Source organism: Sinohyriopsis cumingii, chromosome 15, assembly GCF_028554795.1.
Source record: "Sinohyriopsis cumingii isolate HCF-2022 chromosome 15, ASM2855479v2, whole genome shotgun sequence".
NCBI lineage: Eukaryota > Metazoa > Mollusca > Bivalvia > Unionida > Unionidae > Sinohyriopsis > Sinohyriopsis cumingii.
The window spans coordinates 101868813-101890957 of record NC_142975.1 but is presented as its reverse complement, the minus strand read 5'-3'; the positions used below and the strand labels follow the sequence as shown (position 1 = coordinate 101890957).

The 22145-nt window shown below is 39.2% G+C and overlaps 1 protein-coding gene across 1 annotated transcript in view; it reads right to left on the bottom strand.

Annotated features, from left to right (window-relative positions):
* Positions 1-21868, bottom strand: part of LOC149782391 (uncharacterized) — a 113336-nt gene extending 91468 nt beyond the window's left edge. The window contains exon 1 of the mRNA XM_089933778.1: positions 21754-21868. Within this exon, the coding sequence (XP_089789904.1) occupies positions 21754-21868 (115 nt within the window). The remainder of the gene's footprint in view (positions 1-21753) is intronic.
* Between the last annotated feature and the right edge of the window lie 277 nt (positions 21869-22145).

The following is a 22145-nucleotide window of genomic DNA, read 5'->3' as shown; positions in this document are numbered from 1 at the left end:
AATTTTTCAGTCATAGCGCTATGATGTCTGCAGTATATGTATTGCTATAACAGCATTTCAGTGAAAACTCCATGTTAATATGACTGTCCATGTAGGCAGAATATCCATATGCAGATTTTCAGGATGGCCACCAGGGCAACCATTTTGAAGGTCACATCAACATCTCTTTAATATAGGATCAACTAAATACAATGGCAAGTGCTTTCATTTAAACCACATGTTAATATGAACATCCATTAAAGGGAACTTATGATATCAAGATTACCACATGACAATATGAACATCAATTACAGAGGACTACTGATATTAAGATTACCACATGCCACTATGAATATCCATTACAGGGGACTACTGATATCAAGATTACCACATGCCAATATGAACATCCATTAAAGGAGCAGCAGGGGGGGCGAATCGGACATTTTGTCCAATCGTTATTTTGCTTAATTATTACTTCTGCACTCAGCGGATCCGGTGTAGTCAGCGCTGGTAAAAAAAAAAAACGACGACGTCGTTGGGGGGATCGTCGCGTCGTCATTTGGTTTAATTAACACCTTCTGCGCGTCGATCCCCAGCGTCGTCAGCGTCCGGTAAGCACATCGACGACCGCGTCGATGTCATCGCCCCCCCTGCTGCTAAGTGGTTATTTACAATGAAAATCTTTATGATCTTACAAACAGAGTGATCACTAACTCCTCCTCTTGCAGATCAATTAGGTTATTTGACTGATCGGTAATTCTAAAATTAATTCTCGTTAAAAACCGATCATGGCATCGCATATAGACCGGATTAATCGGACTCTCAACGATTAAAAATCCCGGAGGGGCTGTTGGTGAAAACGAATAAAGGATATATCCCTGTTGAGCCTGATTTGATTGCTTGGTATCTACCTGGTAACTTCCTTCGATAGCATCACACACTAGATTAATCGCTATCACCGATGCAATATTTACGTTGTATGGAGCAATATGCCTACCACCATCTCCGTTATCGTGTCTGAGGATAGTTGATGGGGGGGTGTCCGCGGGTGGATTCTCAGGCCATCCTAGTATGGTTCTTATTGAACTGTTATAAATATCAACCATATACCCCGGTGTGCTTATTTCAATCGTCGACGATAACGTCGGTTCATGAACCGTAATAGCGATTTTTGATTCCTTTCCTGTGATCGATTTTATCCTGCGTTGAAATTCTTTATTGATTTGCTCTATTTGGTATGACCCAGTTGGTATTGTAACCTCCTCCCAGTCTGGGGTCCCATCGGGTTTATTTTTCCGTGCAAAAACCAGCGAGTTATTAGGTTGTTGTCCGTTAAATGCGTCCGCTCGAATATTAGGCCAACTGTGATATACTCGCAATTTTGCCAGCGCTATTTCCTTTACTGGAACCGGTGATGGAAAGTTTACACTGAATTCGGGTTTCGTTGACGTTATTGATATCATATTTGTTTGTACCGGAGTGGTATTCTCCGCGATCCGCTGAAGTAATTGAGACCCTTCGGGGTTCAGCGACATTATTATTATTCGTTGTTTTTAGTGTCTAATTTTAACAACCAGGTGGTTTCGGCTTCCAGTTGAAAATCCTCGATTTTTGACATCGCGGAGCTATACAACTGGACCATCGTGGAGAATTCAACATCGGATACGAACAAATTATCAATTGACAACGAGATCAACCCGGATAATTTCGAGTACGCGTCGGATACTATTTGATGTTTTACTGTATACTCGTTGAGTTTTTTCTGAAAACACGATGATATCTTCCTAGTGATTGCGTTGGCGACTCCAGCAACTGTTGTCATTGCGGAGATAGCGATTGGAACAGCGATCGGGGCTATCGTGGTTACCGTGGATAAAATAACACCGGTACCGGCTACTATACCCGACACCGAGTACACGACCGCGTCGATGGCGGTTATTTTTCGGCGGTATCTTTTTATTTTTGCGCGGTATTGTTCGGAAAGCTTTTTCAAGTTCGCGGAGAATTCTTTTGCGGTATCGAATCGATATTGATGTGACGTCGGTGATACCTCTGATTCAATTTCCTTGGTGGTCATTTTTATTTTAAAAGAGCTAGTGTTTTTAATTAATTAGATTCGCTACAAATTCCACATACCATGTGATGTTTGCCCCGGCTAGATTTCCATCAACGGCATAAATTGTAAACTGTTCAGTTGCGTTCCTGTCTATAATTGTTGATATTGTATTGTTAAACCCGGATGAACTCGACGATAATATATTAAACTGCATCATTGAAACCAGTGTCAATCGATAAATGCCCTTAACAGTTGCGGTGATATTTACTGTATTCTGTGTAGGAGTCCAATCGAATGATCCATGCCGAATTGTGTATACTGTGTTGATGGTGTTCTCATGAGGGATTTTTATTTTTATCATTTCCGGTATTCTGTCTTTGATATTTGCAACATCAATTATGATTATTTCTATTTCCCGTGTATGCACGTATAAACCCCTTTTGATCGAGCTTTCAATATCAGTTTTGATTGTTTCTATTTCCCGTGTATTCTCGGTCATACTTTTTTTGTTCGCTGCAACATCAAGTTTGATTGTTCCTATTTCATATGTATGCACGTCTATACCTTTTTTGTTCGCTGCAACATCAGTTTTGATTATTCCTATTCCTCGCCAATACGCGTCTACATTTTTTTTGTTCGCTTCAACATCAGTTTTGATTGTTCCTATTTCCTGTGTATGCGCGTCCACACCTTTTTTGTTCGCTTCAATATCAGTTTTGATTGTTCCTATTTCCTGTGTATGCGCGTCCATATTATTTATGATCGTTGTAACATCAGTTTTGATTGTTTCTATTTTCCGTCCATGCGAGTCTACATTATTTATGATCGTTGCAACATTAGCGCCGATTATTTCTATTTCCCGCTCATGCGCGTCTACATTATTTCTGTTCGTTGCAACATCAGCTTTGATTATTTTTATTTCCTGTCCATACGCAGTGATATCATTTATAGTTATTGTAATCTCATCCAGCTTGGTATTTTTTTTACCAAAAAATTTATCAAAGTTGTCATCGATCCTGTTAACATTTTTTCGTAACGTGTAAAATTGGCCCGACAGCGTCGTAAACTCCAAAATAGTATTTTTTATTGTTGCAAGATTTGGTTCGGTCACCGTCGGGGTCCCAAAAAAACTAGCGGTAGTGAGTTGTATATCGGTGATAGATTTTTTCACCTCGGCGACATATTTTTTCACCTGCGCGTCAAGTTCGGTCACCAATCTATCTAACCTTATAAAACCGTCCTGGACTAATGTTACCCTATCCGTCACCGTCGATATATGTTCACCCGGTTTGAGTCGTCCGTCGCCGGTATACAGCGCGATAGTGTCCTCGGCGGCATCACGCCGTCGTATTAAAACGTCATTCAGCGACACATTACCGGATTTCAATTTACCCTGGCGGTCTTGAAATACAACTATTTCACCCGGGTCAACACTGGTTAAATTCAACGTATCAGCGATTTCATCCTCGATTAGTTTTTTTATGTCGGCGGCGGCCGTTTCCGTGGATTCTTTCAGCGCCGAAACCGGTCGTCCCCAAATATCAATCATCGTTATTGTAAAAAAAAACGGCGTTTCTAATTAACCCGCCGGGCCTCTACGACCCCACTAGTGTATTCGTTTACAACCACATGAGGTGGTTTTCGCGATGATGAAATCGCCGCGAGTACGTTCAATACCTCACGGCCACATATCGGTGGGTCGCTTAATCGCTGTGTTGGCAGCGTGGAATAAAAAGCCCGGGCTGAACACGCCCGGATATACCGCATGAACTCGTTTGGCGGGGCTAACCCGTATGAATCAAAATAGACGATCGCACGCGGATCAATCGCGTACGCAACCCAATGAGTCCCCGCTCCGGAGGACCCATCGAGGTTAATTATGCCGGTTTCAATATTCCTTGGCGTCGCCGGTAATTGATCCCTCATAAAAACACCTCTGAAGTTTTTTATCGCTAGCGCGTTTGCGGCGTCTATTAAATCAAAATTAGACATTGGAGTCATAGACTCAGGAGTCATTGACTCCCGAGTCAATAAACGGTTCCCGGTAGTCTTAGACCCTTTCCCGAGTACCATGAATACGGGGTTCCCGGTAGTCTTAGACCCTTTCCGGCTACGGGTCGTTTTTTTTTGTAGCCTTTCCCGGTTGCCTTCTTTAATGCCATTCCCGCCGCGGTACCAACGGCCCCCAACGCCGCCGCCTTAGCCACTGCTGGGGCCGCCGCGGCAATCAACGCTGGAATCGCAGCTAACAGCGGAAATATCCCACCGGTCTTTTCCATGTTTTTAATCGCTGCGGCCGAGAAATCTATTTGAACACCCTTTCTATTCTTCATCGCATTATTGAAATGTTTTATTTGACGCGCCGTCAACGATATCTTATGATTACCACCTGCCATCTGTGACGGCTTCAGCGTTATTGTGGTTCCGCATTGTTTAGCCGACTTTGATCGTAATTTCTTGACTTGACCATCAGTCAACTCTACACTGACGACACTATACGACATTTTATTGTAAACGCGTTTTGTGCTTTGAATTACATGTTTTCCACTGGCGCATCAACGATTCTCATTCGTCCGCCAGCACCTTCTAGCAGCATTGATTTATCGCTGAGGATGACAGCAATAGCTCTATAATTAGCAATAACGCCGCGAGTTACATTAGCTCGGAAGTGTATATCAACGACGGACTGTCTTGTTAAATCAAGATGTTCCAGCGAAAAGTAATAGATCGGATATAGTTCTTTGAAATCATATTGTGATATTTGCAAACCAGTGTCGACGTTTTGATCACGACTCATATATGACAGCAACCGATGGTACACACGTGCGACATGGTTTTGACCGTAATTAAGTTGTATATCCTCGGATGGTTCCTGCTGGCCGTTTATTCTCAGCGAGACGTCAGTAACGCCTAATCGATCAAATATCATATGGCTGAATAATTGATTATCAACTCTCGTCATATCCTGCAACGCAACAAATATATGACGCGGAGCCGAAATGCCTTGTTGTGATGCCAGGTTCCATGTGAATATACCATTGATATTTGATTGCTTAGTATCTGTTGTTGTTGTTAACCAACTTAGTAATGATTTTCCTCCCTGCTCCATAAAGGATAGCAATCGTGCCTCTGTGGTAATGGATGGAGTCATTACTGGCATCCACAATAATATTTTAGTTAAAACGACTTTACCAGGGTCATTATTTGGATTTGCAGGATCCGCTGGAATTCTCCAAATTGCATTTCTATCATCACCTTTTCGCACAAGCACCACGGTATGCTTTGCTCCGTAGATAACTTTTCGCACGTTCCTACAAAATCCAAATATATGATGCAGTGGAATCGCGCATGAGAAAGATCTACGCGCCCCTGTTAACATTGATATGCGTGTTGCAGCTCCGATGTTAAAATTAGGATCGCTGTTTATAATCATATTCTCAACATCAGCATCAGCGTTATTAGCATTATTTCTTGGTCGTCTTACCACAAATTGCGAGTTTCCAGCAGTGTTTTTAGTATCCTTTGCAAACATCATAGATGGACCCGCTGATCTTGTATAATCGTCGGAATATCTTGCTAGCCCGATTATTGTTGTAGCAACATCAACATCGCGTTCTATAGACTCGATCTCTCGCCCGTCAATGAGATATTTTGCGCTCTCAAATAGCGCCATTACGCCGTTATTGACTAAGCCAACTTTGGTACCATCTGGATACGGTGCTGGTACAGCAGGAGTATCGGCCTCTGTTACAAGTTCTCCTTCGATTTCAATAAACGCTTCACACGGTAAAAAATATTTACTGGTATCATGGACTTGAAGTTCAATTCGCGATCGTATGTTGGGTTGTACTGCATGATAGGAATAAAATTGATAATTACGGACAGAATCATCCTTGTGCACTGGTGCGTCCATATCAAACGCCGGGTCAGCTGTTCGTTTAAACATTTTATTTAATAATACGCTGATGCATCTAAATCATCGTCGTGGTTTTAAACCACTTCCCGCTATTATGTTTGCGATGTCATCTTGATTATTGTTTACCAACGACGCTAGTTTTTCTTCCACGGCGTTATTTATTACTTTGCTGACATTCGCAGGCATCACTGTCGTTGATGGCATCACCGGTGGTTTCTGTTTTTTTCTCCTCACCAACGACATTAGTTTGTCCTTTGCTGCAGAAAGCGCCTTTCCGGCAACGTCTCCAATAGCACTAATACCCTTATCACGAATAACATCAATAGCCTTCATTCCTAATTGTTTGGCTAACGGCGCTACTTTTGGAGCCATTCTTGTAAATAACCCCGCAATGGTGCTACCGAGACCATCTCCATAGTACGCGCGGTAAACAGGCAATCGCGAGTTTACCACGTAGACGAGTACTGGTTTATCGTGGTTGTAGTGTATGATCATCTTTATTATAAAAACACCGGTTTTTCAATTAGTGATTGTGATCACCAGTGATTGATCACCCCCCCCCCCCGCCGTGTGGAAAACCGGAATAAATTTTATCAAAATTTCCTGGGGTTTTTGCCCTCGATAAAAATCCGGTTTTTTCTTGATTTCTAGTCATTTTTGGTCATTTTTTTGTTGCCTATAGTCGTTTTTTTTCGATTTTTCAGCAAAAACATCGATTTTCTCTAAATGATTTCCTGGGGTTTTTGCCCTCAAAAACGGTCAAAATTGACGCGGATTTACAATATTATATAATTTTGCAAACGGTTGACATGTGTGGCGGGTTAGTTTTGTAAAACATTTTTTACTCTGACCAGTTTCCATCGATGGGGGAACTGTCATAGTTCTTGTAAATAATTATTCTGACATTTCCTCCTGTGGAAAACCGGAATAAATTTTATCAAAATTTCCTGGGGTTTTTGCCCTCGATAAAAATCCGGTTTTTTTCCGGTTTTTTCTTGATTTCTAGTCATTTTTGGTCATTTTTTGTTGCCTATAGTCGTTTTTTTTTCGATTTTTCAGCAAAAACATCGATTTTCTCTAAATGATTTCCTGGGGTTTTTGCCCTCAAAAAATTGCCAAAATCGACCAAAAAACTGACAATTTTTTTAATCATCCACGAGTTCGTCTATGAGCGTTCGATATGCATTAATGTCCATGATACCGCCTGCAAATAACCGCTTGCAAATATCAGCGGCCTCATTGATTATTTCCGGAGAGTTATTTCCGGCTCGTTTTCCTCCGATTAGTACCTCTAGCCGTGATATATCACTGAGAACACTGTTAGGACAAGCGTTTTCAACTAGACCACTACCACTTGGATACCCCTCTCCGCTTGTTTTTTTAGAACCAGCTTTTTTTGGACGTTTTTCTTTTCGCTGTTCTTGTTGTTGTTGTATATCATAATCATCAATTCCTTTTTTGAATTCTTTATATCCCAATTCTTTTGTATCCAAGCGATCAACCCCTTTATTCGTTTTATACAACCAATTAACCCAGTCATCTCGTTTTATATTACTGTTTTTATACTCGTCTTTTAAAAAGTCTTTTCTTGAATGATAGCTTTGAGCGGCAAAATTACCAAAAACCCTATAATCGTCGGATTTCAGTAATTGAGGTCGTTTTATTTCCTCTATAGCCCCTTCAGTGAGTTTATCCATAAAGGAAATCCCTCTTTGAGTGGAAATTTTTTGAGATTCACCAACATCAATATCAGCTAATCGTTCATACTCTCGTTGGGTTTTTATATCACTGGAAAGTTGTTTTATCCGTTGCTGTGTTTGTTCTGTCTCTGCTGCTATCTTTTCAAGTACAGGAAGAAGAGGCGCCTCTTTCCGTTCGCCTTCCTTAGGAATATCTCCATATATTGCCCGTTCTGTTGCCGCTGTAACATCCCTAGTCGCTTTAGTTACCGGGGCAAACAGTTGTTCGCTTCCAACAGTAAAATCGGTTTGTAGTTGCTGCCGCGTTTGAAGTTGTTCTCGGACCCTGTCTCGTAACGGTATGAACTTTTTAAGCGCCGCTAGCCGCTCTCTGGCTAGCCGAGTAGTAAGTGATTCGCCTACCATTATTGCAATTGCGAAGCAATTTCTAATTTCCCGCCGAGTGTACCATCGGGGGCTCCACGGAGTTTTCGTCTATAATCCTTCTAATGTTTTTGATCTTGCTAGAAATCTCCCGGCGTCGTTCATAAACACGTCCGAGTTTTTTTCGTATTATTTCAACGGCAGTAAATAGTCCAATGAATGCATTTGCGTCATTGTGGTACAAGTTTTCATTGATCGTATGTTGTAATCGTTTTATAAAAAAGTACTCGCGGGCCAGGGTAAAACGCCCCCGTTTTGATTGTTCGTTAATAATTTCATAATCGGATAATATTTTTTCACTGTCGAGACCATCAGATAATTCAATTCCTTGATTTTTTAATTTTGAAATCTCGGCTAATATATTATTGATGTCTTCGATATTCATTATTCTTATAGAACATCTTGTTTTTAAATAAAAAAAAATGAAACCCCGTGTATCAATTCCGAAGGTGTTTAATAATTCGTTAGACGTGACCTCGTCAGCGCCATAGGCGCCGGTGACTTCATCACTCGCTGATTTCTGTTATATATGAAAATCGAATTCTATGCCCGGTCTTTTTTGAGATCGCTGAATTCTGTATTCCTTCTGCAACAAATCGTATCGAGGCTCCACAAATGTCAAAGTATCTACTGGCTTCATTCATCGACTGAAATATTTTTTCTTCGTGAGTTGTTGTATCAAATGACTTTACGGGTTTTGCTTTGTTTGAGTATTTACCAGTTTGGCCTTTTTTGACATTCTGACTCTGAGAGATGGCTTGCAGGTTTGTAAGAGAATTATCAGTCTTATTATTATTAATATGATCAATCACAAGCCCATTCTCGATTAATCCGTTAAATACTTCAAATACCATCCTATGAACATAATACTTCTTCTTTCCGGCACCAAATGTCAAATACCCCTGATTATTTACGGTACCAACCGGCTTCTTCAGTCTACGATTTCTAACAATGCCGTCGCGAGACGCCTCGTAATTGACGAGCAGGGGATGCGACTGAAATTCTCGGTCCATTTGTATAATAATACTACTTGTCTAATTTATTATTTGGTTTAATTATGAATCTTTCAACGTAGTCCTGGGGGGTTTTGATGACGAAGTCGGCGGTAGGGTCAATGACGGCGTTTTTAATTCGCTTGTCATAATAGCGTTTTAGTTCCCTGTATCGCTTTCCGCCACAATTGATACACAACTGCGATTTTCCTCTTACACCGACGTGACAAACCAAGCACGGGAGGGGGCCAAGAGAACCATTACGAACGCTTTGTAAATGATACCCGCAGAATTCACCTCTACATGATTTATTGCACGGGGTTGTCGACCCAATCATCAACCATTTGCAGTGATTCATTATACTATATTCTTTTATTTAAATACTTGTTTTAATTATATGGATGAGTTCGAGAGATTAGCAGCAATTAAGCCCCGGAAAAATATTAAGTTCAATCTCGATAGAGTCCTCAAGGACGCACCAAAAGCGTTAATAAACGATAGAACCCTGTTGAGTAAAATACGCGATTGTATCGATGAATTCAAGCGTGATGGTGCATCTCATAGTTGGTCAACATTTCGAATTGATGGCGTTGTTGATGCTACCATGAACGACAACCGCGCAGCAACGATAATATCACAACTTGACGGTAAAAAGTATTTCTTCAGAGTAAAATTCATTGTCCGGGTGGAATCAGGTGATTGGATCATACGTGATAAATTTGAACCAGTTCTCAGCGACAAGAAAACAGTCATTGTTAGCCGCGACTCCAAGCCGGGGTTGTTAACCGGAATTGACAGACCATACTATGAACGAGCGTATCCTGAAACAGCAGTTGTCTATGGAATATACCCGTTAAATAAGAAACCTGATATCGGAAAACTAGCGCCGATGAAACAGTCAACGGGGATAAATTGTGTAGCAGAACGAATAATAGAGCATTTTACAAATGCATGTCGTGGAAACAAATTGACTGATTTACGACGTAGCAAAATCAACCAGTGGGAGGAGACAGTGCGCGAGCGAGGAGCAACCATCAGCGACATAGCGAGATTAGAAACATCGCTGAGATTTCCAATAACCGTTACAACGATAACCGGTGAAGTATTACACGAATCAAAGTACAAATCGAAGGGAGCCCCAATCAAAATTATTGATCATAACGAACACGCATGGACGCCCGCGATCACAGTGTTTCCACGGGATAGAACGGTAAAGTATATCCCGGGGGAATTTTTGGGAGAAGAATTCTCCCGGGATGGTTTTCTCGCGGAGAGGAAACTATTTGATGCTATTGCTTATTTGTGTAAAAACGACCCTGTATCAGTGTGGTTACTTCGCAGCGCTGATACCTTTGATCAGTTTGTAAGACCAAACGGTGAATTATATCGCACTGAAGCATTTCACAACAAGATGAAAAAAACCGCCATGGAATTTGAAGAGCATGATGAACAACTGCTAACAAATTGTTTCACGATTCCATCGGTTGCAGCTCATGTTGCAGCGAGGAAAAATGCGTGGAGCCCAACGCGCAAGGAATTTCTACCGGATGTACAATCCAGTTGTTTGGAATACTATCACGGTGGACTATGGAACACTGAATACAACCGCGACGCTATGATTTCCGTTGATATGGTTGCCTGTTATCCAGCGAGTTTTCTCGGGTATGGATCCGCCGCTGAGTATTTCAAACGATTTGGACACCCCAGACATGAAATGACTCGTGTTGCTATTAATGGACCACTGCCTGATTTTGATTTAACCGGATTCGCTCGCATAGTATCATTTGAATTCGCAGCAGGACTTCATCGCTGTTGTTATATTTGGATCGGTAGACACATGACTGAAAAGAAGTGGCTGCCAATAGCGCTGCTACGGTATATGATTGATTGTAAAATGCTAGTTTCGTTGATTGTCAGTGACGCAATTATATCATATCGGGCGCAGACTGAAGTCTGGTTACCAGAACCGGAGCGTCTAGATAGTATAATTGACGACTCCAGAAAAAACATTGATGCCGACGAGGAATATATCATCGAATGGTCCAGGAGAATATTTAACCAACGAAACCACGAGGCAAAAGATCTCGGTAGAAGAATAATTGGTAAGTTCACACAAGGTGGAAAAAACTGCGACTACAAACGATATTGCTCACGGCTGATTATAGATGACGCAGAATATGATTTCGTAATCAAGGACGCAGTGGCGAAAAATAGATACGTGAACTGCGAAACAGCTTTCTTGTCCAATGGAACAAAGTTGGGTACAGTTGTTACCTACAGCGATGGAGACAGCCCGGCATACCCGCATTTGAGGGCGTCTATGCTGGGTTACGCCGCTATCAATTTATTCTCGATGATAAATAGATTCCCCGATACCGCGGTTAGAGTAGCCGTTGATTCATTTTATATTGACGTAAAGTATAAGGGAAACGTAGCCGAGTTTACTAGTCAGGACGAGAGTTGGGGTACATGGAGAATTAAAAATGAAATACGACGCGATTATTCCCCGTCAGCAGATGTCACCGTTGAAAACAATTACCTACGCGGTGATAAATTGTCAGAATGGTCTAATGCACCACCGTGTTCTGATCCAATTTGTAGACACAAGACGGTTTATTTAAGCGGCTGTGGCGGGTCAGGAAAGACGACTCGGGCAATTGAATTATTTCGAACGCAGGCAAGTATAATCGTGCTTACACCGACCCATAGACTAGCGCGAGAGATAAAACAACGAAATGTTGACGCCGTTACTTATCACAGCTTTTTTCGATACAGCGGCGGTGAGTGGACTCCTGATCGAATGGGTGAAAAATTTATTCCTGAAGTTATCATCTGGGATGAGATATGTACTGTTTCGTTAGATACTTTACGAATGTTTCTTGATTGGTTGCTGCTCGCGAATACAGCGGTAATCATGTGTGGCGACCATGGCCAACCACCACCATTTGTCGGCGAGGGTCCACATGATTGGTTAAGGGGTTTTGTGGACTATTATGAAGAAACCGATACTGATTACCGGGCACTTGATGAACAACTGCGCGAGGTTAAAAAATTAATCAGATTACAGCCGGATAGAATTCAATGTGAAATAATCCGCGAGGTGATTCCGGAAACGCCGTTAAATGAATTCTGGGAAACATGGAGACCAAACGATTTGATTGTAGCGAGTAGAAAGATAGTCAGAGACACACTTCAGCGGAAGTTGTTTACGTTGCATAAGGAAAAGTTTCCAACGCGTCCAGTGCCGTTATGTTATAGACCCGCGGATACACGGCGGCAGAACATTGAAGTTGAAATTCCAGGCCCGACAGCGTCGGGGACAAAAAAACAAATTCTCGTGCTGAATGATATTGTGCTCGTTGATATCAGCGTCGTCGAGGACGCGCTACGTGCTGATAAATCCCCGTGGACGCTAGGATACGCAACGACAATACATTCCTCGCAGGGACTAACTATCACGGACACAATTGTTTGGATAGTTGATAATCGCATCGAATGGTCAAATCTAGTCTATCTTGCAGTGTCCCGAGTACGGAGGATAAATCAGCTTCGAAGAATTGTTGTTGACGGAGTCACCGACAAAGTCACCATCGATGCAAGCGTCATTGATAGAAAACTCTCGGGTTACCGCCAACAGGATAAAAAAAAACAGCGGCGTTTTGATATTGATGCCGAATTAATAATCTCGCTACGACAACAACAGAATAATCACTGCGCGAGTTGCAATTGTATAATGAGTTGGCGTTATTCGGATAAAGACACTCGCCAATTTACCGTGGATAGGATCGATAACAGTCTCGGCCATGTCAAAAACAATGTGAGGTTGACCTGTCTTGAGTGCAATAGACGCAACGGCGCTAGTTAAGACCACGTGGGGGCAATTGAGTATCGTTAGGTATCACTTGTAGTTGCTCGCGTGTAAATCCGCGCTGAGGAGCAGTTGAATCCAGTCTATAGATCGGTGGTCTACCAGTTGATCGTGTTATCGTTGATATGTTATGTGTGGTAACACTCCAAATAGGATCAGTAGCTCTTTTTTTACCGCCTTCAAGCTCTCCTGGTTCATATAGATATCTCACGGTAACATCGCCGAGAATCGGCTTGGAAACGCTATCTATTTTTGATCTTCCGGGTATATACTCGTATTTAATCGCGTCGCTGGGCTTCATGTTGATTGCTCGGGTAATCTCGTTATTTAACGCGGCAATTACGCCTGGCAACCTTTTGACCAATTCACGAGATCGTTTTTCTTGGATGAATTCCTTCGCGTATTGATATCCAAATAACCGTTCAGCGAGAGTCCGATTGAATCGTTCAACAATTGCCTGATCACGATGTAGCGCAGTATGACCTCGTCGTATCGCGACGCTATGATGTTTCAGCGTTGATAAAACAGCGCCGCGAAATTCACTACCGGGATCAACTTGTAATAGATTTGGCCAGCGCAGAGGGCCTCTTCGATAAATTCTTTCAAACGCAGCGGCTACTTCAGTTGCCGACTTTGTTTTTAACGGCTCCGCTTGTTTGTATCGACTCGCAACATCAACTACGGTTAGCGCGTATTTGTAACCGTTGTCATGCGGCAAAAATAGTATATCAGCCTGATGAACTTCATTAGGTACGCTGACATCAAAGCGCGAGAAGTTGATTTGTTTAGGCGGTGGTAGATAGATTTGCCATATAGCCTGTTTGGATAACCAATTAGCCGCAGTGGTCTTTGTTACCTTTGCAGCGCTTGCAAGCTTACCAATTGCGGCCTTCCCCTTCCAGTATCCTCTCGGAGAATAATAGATGGATTCCATGTTGTTATTATAAACGCTATCGTTTTCAATTACCAGCGCCAGAAGCTCCGCTTCCAATCATTAATTTACCTTTCATAGCCGATTTTACCAACCATGAGGCCAATTTTTCTTTGACGGATTTATCAGGAATAGCATTTAATGCGTGAATTAATTTTACATCCGCGATATGACGCTGTTGCAGATCGCTACTTTTGTAAGCAACATCATGAGCATGACACGCCTTATCGATAGCATTTATTGGATACTCACCGGGTTTGGGCTGATTTTGATCATCGAGTCTGATATCTAATCGTGTTCCGGGGCCACAGTAGCTATATCCTGGGAGGTGCTTTTCTCCTGGATACTTTGCCCACGGTGTTCCGGGGAGTTTTGATAACCTGGCTGCAATATCACCTCCTCGCTTTTTTTTAAAACATCCCCGGGTTTAATAGAAATAAATCTAAATTTCTTTGTACCGCATTGTGCACACTTACCAGTAAGGGCCGATCTGTTATTTCTTGTTGTAGCGGTTGTCATATCATTTGTGCCAGTACGTACTCTACACTTCACACAATATAGATCCATAATTTATGTATAGAGATATGAATATAATTGACTTTTCAGCGACTAAAACAAGAGAACCAGTTAAGCATGTTGCAGCGTTACCAAACTCGATCCGGATGATTATCATCGGACCATCTGGATCCGGCAAGACGCAATTGTTACTCAATTTAATAATGAGATGGATGAAGTGGGATAAGTTGTATTTGGTTGCTCCTAGCGTAGATGATCAACGATGCTACGAGGTGTTGAAAGATTTCAACGAGAATGCATCAGCGATCGCTAAAAAAAATGTCATCGAGTTTATTACAGATATCAATGATGCACCAGGTATCGATGATATTGATGGCGACGTTAACAATCTAGTCGTGTACGATGATGTTATGTTAGACAATCAAAAAAACCCAGCTAGGATATTTTCCAGAGGCAGGCATAAAAACACTGACGTGATATATGTCACTCAACGATACACTCAGATTCCAAAAGTAATCAGAGACAACTGTAATATTCTTGCTGTATTCAACGGCGTTGATACACACACGCTACGAAATATTTGGCAGACATGGTGCGGCGGTGACATGGACTTTAATGTTTTTCGAAACTTTTTTAGTCATGCTCAGTCAACCCCACATGGATTTGTAACGATAAATTTACATGATCCTCGGACACGATATCGTATCGGACTTGACCAAATATTCGGTTAAATTGTAAATAACCACTTAGCAGCAGGGGGGGCGATGACATCGACGCGGTCGTCGATGTGCTTACCGGACGCTGACGACGCTGGGGATCGACGCGCAGAAGGTGTTAATTAAACCAAATGACGACGCGACGATCCCCCAACGACGTCGTCGTTTTTTTTTTTTACCAGCGCTGACTACACCGGATCCGCTGAGTGCAGAAGTAATAATTAAGCAAAATAACGATTGGACAAAATGTCCGATTCGCCCCCCCCTGCTGCTAAAGGGGACTACTGATATCAAGATTACCACATGCCAATATGAACATCCATTAAAGGGGACTACTGATATCAAGATTACCACATGCCAATATGAACATCCATTACAGGGGACTATTTATATCAAGATTACCACATGCCAATATGAATATCCATCAAAGGGGACGATTAATATCAAGATTACCACATGTCAATATGAACAGCCATCAAAGGGGACTATTAATATCAAGATTACCACATGCCAATATGAACAGCCATCAAAGGGGACTATTACTATCAAGATTACCACATGCCAATGCGAACATCCATTTTAGGCATCTACTGATACCAAGATTACCACATGTCAATATGAACATCCATTACAGGCATCTACTGATACCTAGATTACCACATGTCAATACGAACATCCTTTACAGGCATCTACTGATATCAAGATTACTACATGCCAATACGAACATCCATTACAGGGGACTATTAATATCAAGATTACCACATGCAAATATGAACATCCATTACAGAAGACTATTAACATCAAGATTACCACATGCCAATATGAACAGCCATTAAAGGGGACTATTAATATCAAGATTACCACGTGCCAATATGAACATCTATTGTATTGACATATATATCAATTCAGGGGACTATTGATACCAAGATTTCAAGATGGCCTCCATAGCATCACAAGAAATCATTTGGTGAAAGTCACATGTTGACATACACATCTGTTCAGGTGAAGCGTTGATAACTGTATTTCCAAAATGGCTGCCAGTAGAAGAAAGAGCAACAATTAACTACTGAGCATCACACAACCTCATCTATTGCATGTGTTAAGACTATATGGTCATAAACTAAGTAACAGAAAGAAGCAAAAGCAACAAAGGTTTGTAAAACTTAACAAACAACTGAAATATAAATGTTATAAAGAGAAAAATGTAAGAGGAACTTACAGTATTATAATGTGAATCCATAATATTCTTGAAAGATTCTATTAAAGTCCAAAAGAATGAACAGTTCTAGATAAATTTCGGAATTGGAAATGTATTAGACATGCCGAGAATCATGAAGTTGTCAAGATGTCATTTTCCAGAACTCCTTTTGAATAATTCACAACAGTTCCAGAATATTCCAAATAATGAACACTTTCAGTTTCCACTGAGCAGTCCAAACAAATGTTTTCTCCCTTCAATAATATCCAAGCACAACATAAAACATGTCTGCAGACTTACAACAGGAACACAAGAAATAATGACTCTAAAATAGGAATGAATCTGATTGCTCAGCTCTTTCTTTATACACACCTATTATTATTTGATGCCTGTATTTGCAACATCAGAGATCATATTACTCACTCTGTTGCAAAAGCCAACCATTCGTGTGACATGGAAAGTTATTTAATTCCTTCAGAACCATTTAAACCCCACCAGCCAAGGAGAAATTAATCCAAACTTGTCAACAAGTCTTATTATTAGTAATTGTCAACACACATAAACATCTATTTAAAGATACTATGCATTTTTGCGTTATTTAATATTCCTAAAACAGTCCCTTGCAACATGGGCAAAATCTAACTAAAGATACATTAATAGCTAAACTTTACAATCATGAGTAAAATTTAAAAAAAAAAGACAAATTCATGTACTAGGAGTAATGAAAATAAAATAATGATATACATAACACATGATTTGTAACAACTCTGAACAAAATATATTAGCAATAAAAAATATACTTATTATTGTACTCCCATTGATTGAGCATGATATTTGATATATGTAGCGTGACTGAGTAATGCATGGCATTATTTTAACGATTATTTGACTGATATATGTAGTATGGTTGAGTAGTGCATGGCATTATTTGAATGATATATGTAGTATGACTGTGTAATGCATGGCATTATTTGAATGATATATGTAGTATGACTGTGTAATGTATGGCATTATTTGAATGATATATGTAGTATGACTGTGTAATGCATGGCATTATTTGAATGATATATGTAGTATGACTGAGTAATGCACGGCATTATTTGAATGATACATGTAGTATGAATGTGTAATGCACGGAATTATTTGAATGATACATGTAGTATGAATGTTATATGTAGTATGACTGTAATGCATAGCATTATTTAAATGATATATGTAGTATGACTGAGTAATGCATAGCATTATTTGAATGATATATGTAGTATGACTGTGTAATGCACGGCATTATTTGAATGATACATGTAGTATGAATGATATATATAGTATGACTGTAAAGCATGGCTTTATTTGAATGATATATATTTAGTATGACTGAGTAATGCATGGCTTTATTTGAATGATATATGTAGTATGACTGTGTAATGCACGGCATTATCTGAATGATATATGTAGTATGAATGTTATATGTAGTATGACTGTAATGCATAGCATTATTTGAATGATATATGTAGTATGACTGTAATGCATGGCTTTATTTGAATGATATATGTAGTATGATTGAGCAATGCATGGCATTATTTGAATGATATATGTAGTATGATTGAGCAATGCATGGCATTATTTGAATGATATATGTAGTATGATTGAGCAATGCATGGCATTATTTGAATGATATATGTAGTATGATTGAGCAATGCATGGCATTATTTGAATGATATATGTAGTATGATTGAGCAATGCATGGCATTATTTGAATGATATATGTAGTATGATTGAGCAATGCATGGCATTATTTGAGTGATATATGTAGTATGATTGAGCAATGCATGGCATTATTTGAGTGATATATGTAGTATGACAGAGCATTGCATGGCATTAGTTGATTGATATAATAATGTGAAATAAGTCAAAGCCAATCCTGTATGTGTACTGACACATTAAAGACTGTCAGCCAAAACTAGTCATGTAATTTGACTTGTACAATGAAGAGTGCAAGTCAGAACCAAACATGTAATTTGACTAAAGTGCTGAAGGTTGTAAGCAGCAACAAAATATGTAATTTGACTAATGCACTGAAGAATGTAAGCAATACCAAACATGTAAATTGACTAATGCACTCAGAAGACTGCAAGTCAGATCCAAGCACGTAATCTGACTAATGCACTGAAGACTGTAAGCAACGCCAAACATGTAATTTGACTGATGCAATGAAGATTGTAAGCAACACCAAACATGTAATTTGACTAATGCAATGAAGATTGTAAGCAACACCAAACATGTAATTTGACTAATGCACTGAAGACTGTAAGCAACACCAAACATGTAATTTGACTGATGCATTGAAGATTGTAAGCAACACCAAACATGTAATTTGACTAATGCAATGAAGATTGTAAGCAACACCAAACATGTAATTTGACTGATGCATTGAAGATTGTAAGCAACACCAAACATGTAATTTGACTGATGCATTGAAGATTGTAAGCAACACCAAACATGTAATTTGACTGATGCATTGAAGATTGTAAACAACACCAAACATGTAATTTGACTGATGCATTGAAGATTGTAAGCAACACCAAACATGTAATTTGACTGATGCATTGAAGATTGTAAGCAACACCAAACATGTAATTTGTCTGATGCATTGAAGATTGTAAGCAACACCAAACATGTAATTTGACTAATTAACTGAAGACTGTAAGCAACACCAAACATGTAATTTGACTAATTAACTGAAGACTGTAAGCAACACCAAACATGTAAGTTGACTAATGCACTGAAGACTGCAAGTCAGAACCAAGCACACATTTTGACTGAGAGTCAGCAACAATAATGCATTTTGACTGATAGAGTGAAGTTTGAAAGCCAAACTCAATCATGTTTTTTTTTATGTACAGGTTGAAGACTATTTGAGTTGTGTAAGTTTTAGTGTAATAGTAGATACACAAAAACATATGCCATGTAAATGAGAATGAGTCTTGTGGCAAAACATGTATGAAACTGAAAGCACATGCATATTAACCTTTCTTAATGTTAGGACTGAGAAATGAATACATGTATATGTGAAAGCTGGTACAACACACACTACCATACCTGTTGATTCAGGTGTACTTGCTACAAACGAATAGTTGTGATTAAGTTAATGTTGTTATGGAAATTAAAATTAATTACAGCTGTAATCATTGTCAGAATCAGTATTTACAACTGATTAAAATTTTATAGATGCATTGATCTCAATGAAGGACTTCAGCCAGATGGAAATACAATTGGTAAATCATGGCTATATACAGTACTAAGCATGCACACTGCAAACTTAAAAGTTGCAAGACATTAAATCTTTGGACAATAAGAATGAAACTCCTTCAACAAAATGTAAAACAAGTAATAAAACTTGTATGGCATTTGAAGTTCAATTTGGCCCAAATCTTTTGTTAGAGTGGGAGTCAGAGAATTATGAAGGATTTACTTTGAAAACTGACAATTTGTTTGTAATTCTGAAAATGTTTGTAATCTAAACTTTCATTCTTACCTTCAAAATTTGTACATAACTACATACATACATACATACATACACACACACTTACATACATACATACATGCACATACACAAGTATGCACACAAACACAAACACATACATACATACATACATACACACACATACATACATACATGCACACACACGTTTGCATACAAACACATCCATCCATCCATACATACATACACATCCATACATGCATTCATACATACATACATACACATCCATACATGCATTCATACATACATACACACACACACATACATACATACATACATACATACATACATACATACATACATTCATACATACATACATGCATTCATACATACATACATACAGACATGCATGCATTCATACATACATACATACATACACACACACACACATACATACACACACATCCACATACATACATACATACATACATACATACATACATACATACATGCACACACATACATACATACATACATACATACATACATACATACATACATACATGCACACACACATGTATGCATACATACATACATACACACACACACATACATACATACATGCATGCACACACACATGTATGCATACAAACACATACATACATACATACATACACACACACATACATACATACCTACACACACACACACACACACACACACACACACACATACATACATACATACATACATACCAATTATATTTTACATGTGTAGTTGCATGGATATCAGCCAGCATGCAACTCACCCCATCCAATATAGTCAACTCCACAATCCCTACCACACTCCCTTGCTTGAAATGGTTACCATGTTTGACATGGTGTTTAATTTTCCAACTGAAATTCATTCAGAGGTAGATAAAAGGTATTCAGTTTGCTTCCTACATACAAATGGAACCATAATATTGCATACTATTAGTTTCCTTTTAAGTGAAGAGAAGCAATGGTCAGCCCTGACATTCACTTGACAGTCAGAAATTGTAACCTGTCATTTTTAGATGGGTAAGTGAAATTTCAACCCCTTCTTATATCATAAAGCATGGTTTTCTAAGCTCGGACAACACAAGAATTAGGATCAATGCATAATAAGCAAGCAACAATAAATGGCCTCAATTTTTTTTACCAACACCTTGTAGCAGGTTTCTATGATGACATTAGGAGGGAACTGGATTGCTATTATTTTACAGAGGCAAGGTTGATAAACAAGAATGTATTGTAAGCCATCAAGTTAATAACATAAGTTAGCACATTTTAGGTGTATAAACTAATTAATTAAAAATTTGACATTTATTTTCTTGGATATCAATCTTTGTGGTTTTACAAAGAATATTGTCATTGGGACTTAAATCATTTGTGATCCAAGCACGTAATCTGACTAAAGCACTGAAGACTGTAAGCAACATCAAACATGTAATTAGACTAATGCAATGAAGATTGTAAGCAACACCAAACATGTAATTTGACTGATGCATTGAAGATTGTAAACAACACCAAACATGTAATTTGACTGATGCATTGAAGATTGTAAACAACACCAAACATATATTTTGTTCCACACAAGGATCATTGTACAGTGGTTGTTTTAAAATAATTGTTTGTAGCAACTGTACAAACTATAACACAAGTTAATGCATTGGGAAGATGTATTTTTCCGCATAAGGATCGTCATAAAGTGGATGTTTAAATTAAATGTTTTTATCAGCTGTGAAATTATGAAAAATGGCACCAAACTGAGGATGAAAGTAAACTCAAAGTTAAAGGAATTAAATATAGTGAAGAGCCAAGTTATAATAAAAGGTTGAAAGCAAAATATCTTAAGATTTTTATGCATTATACAAGATGGAATGGTACATAGAATGCAACAGAGTACATGACTACAGCAATGCAATATTATTGCCTTGGATGTACACATATATCATACCTGAAGTCAAGTTTGTTGGAGAACTAGTACTACTGGCTGCAAATAAACTAGTACTACTGGCTGTTGTAGAACTAGTACTACTGGCTGCAAATAAACAATTTATAGTCATAGTCATATTATAAAGTCTGTGTCAGGTACACTATGAGCTGTCTTCCTTTACACATACTTATAAAGTCTGTATCAAGTACACCATGAGCCATCTTCCTTTACACATAATTATAAAGTCTGTGTCAAGTACACAATGAGCTGTCTTCCTTTACACATAATTATAAAGTCTGTATCAAGTACACTATGAGCTGTCTTCCTTTACACATAATTATAAAGTCCGTATCAAGTACACTATGAGCTGTCTTCCTTTACACATAACTATGAAGTCTGTATCAAGTACACTA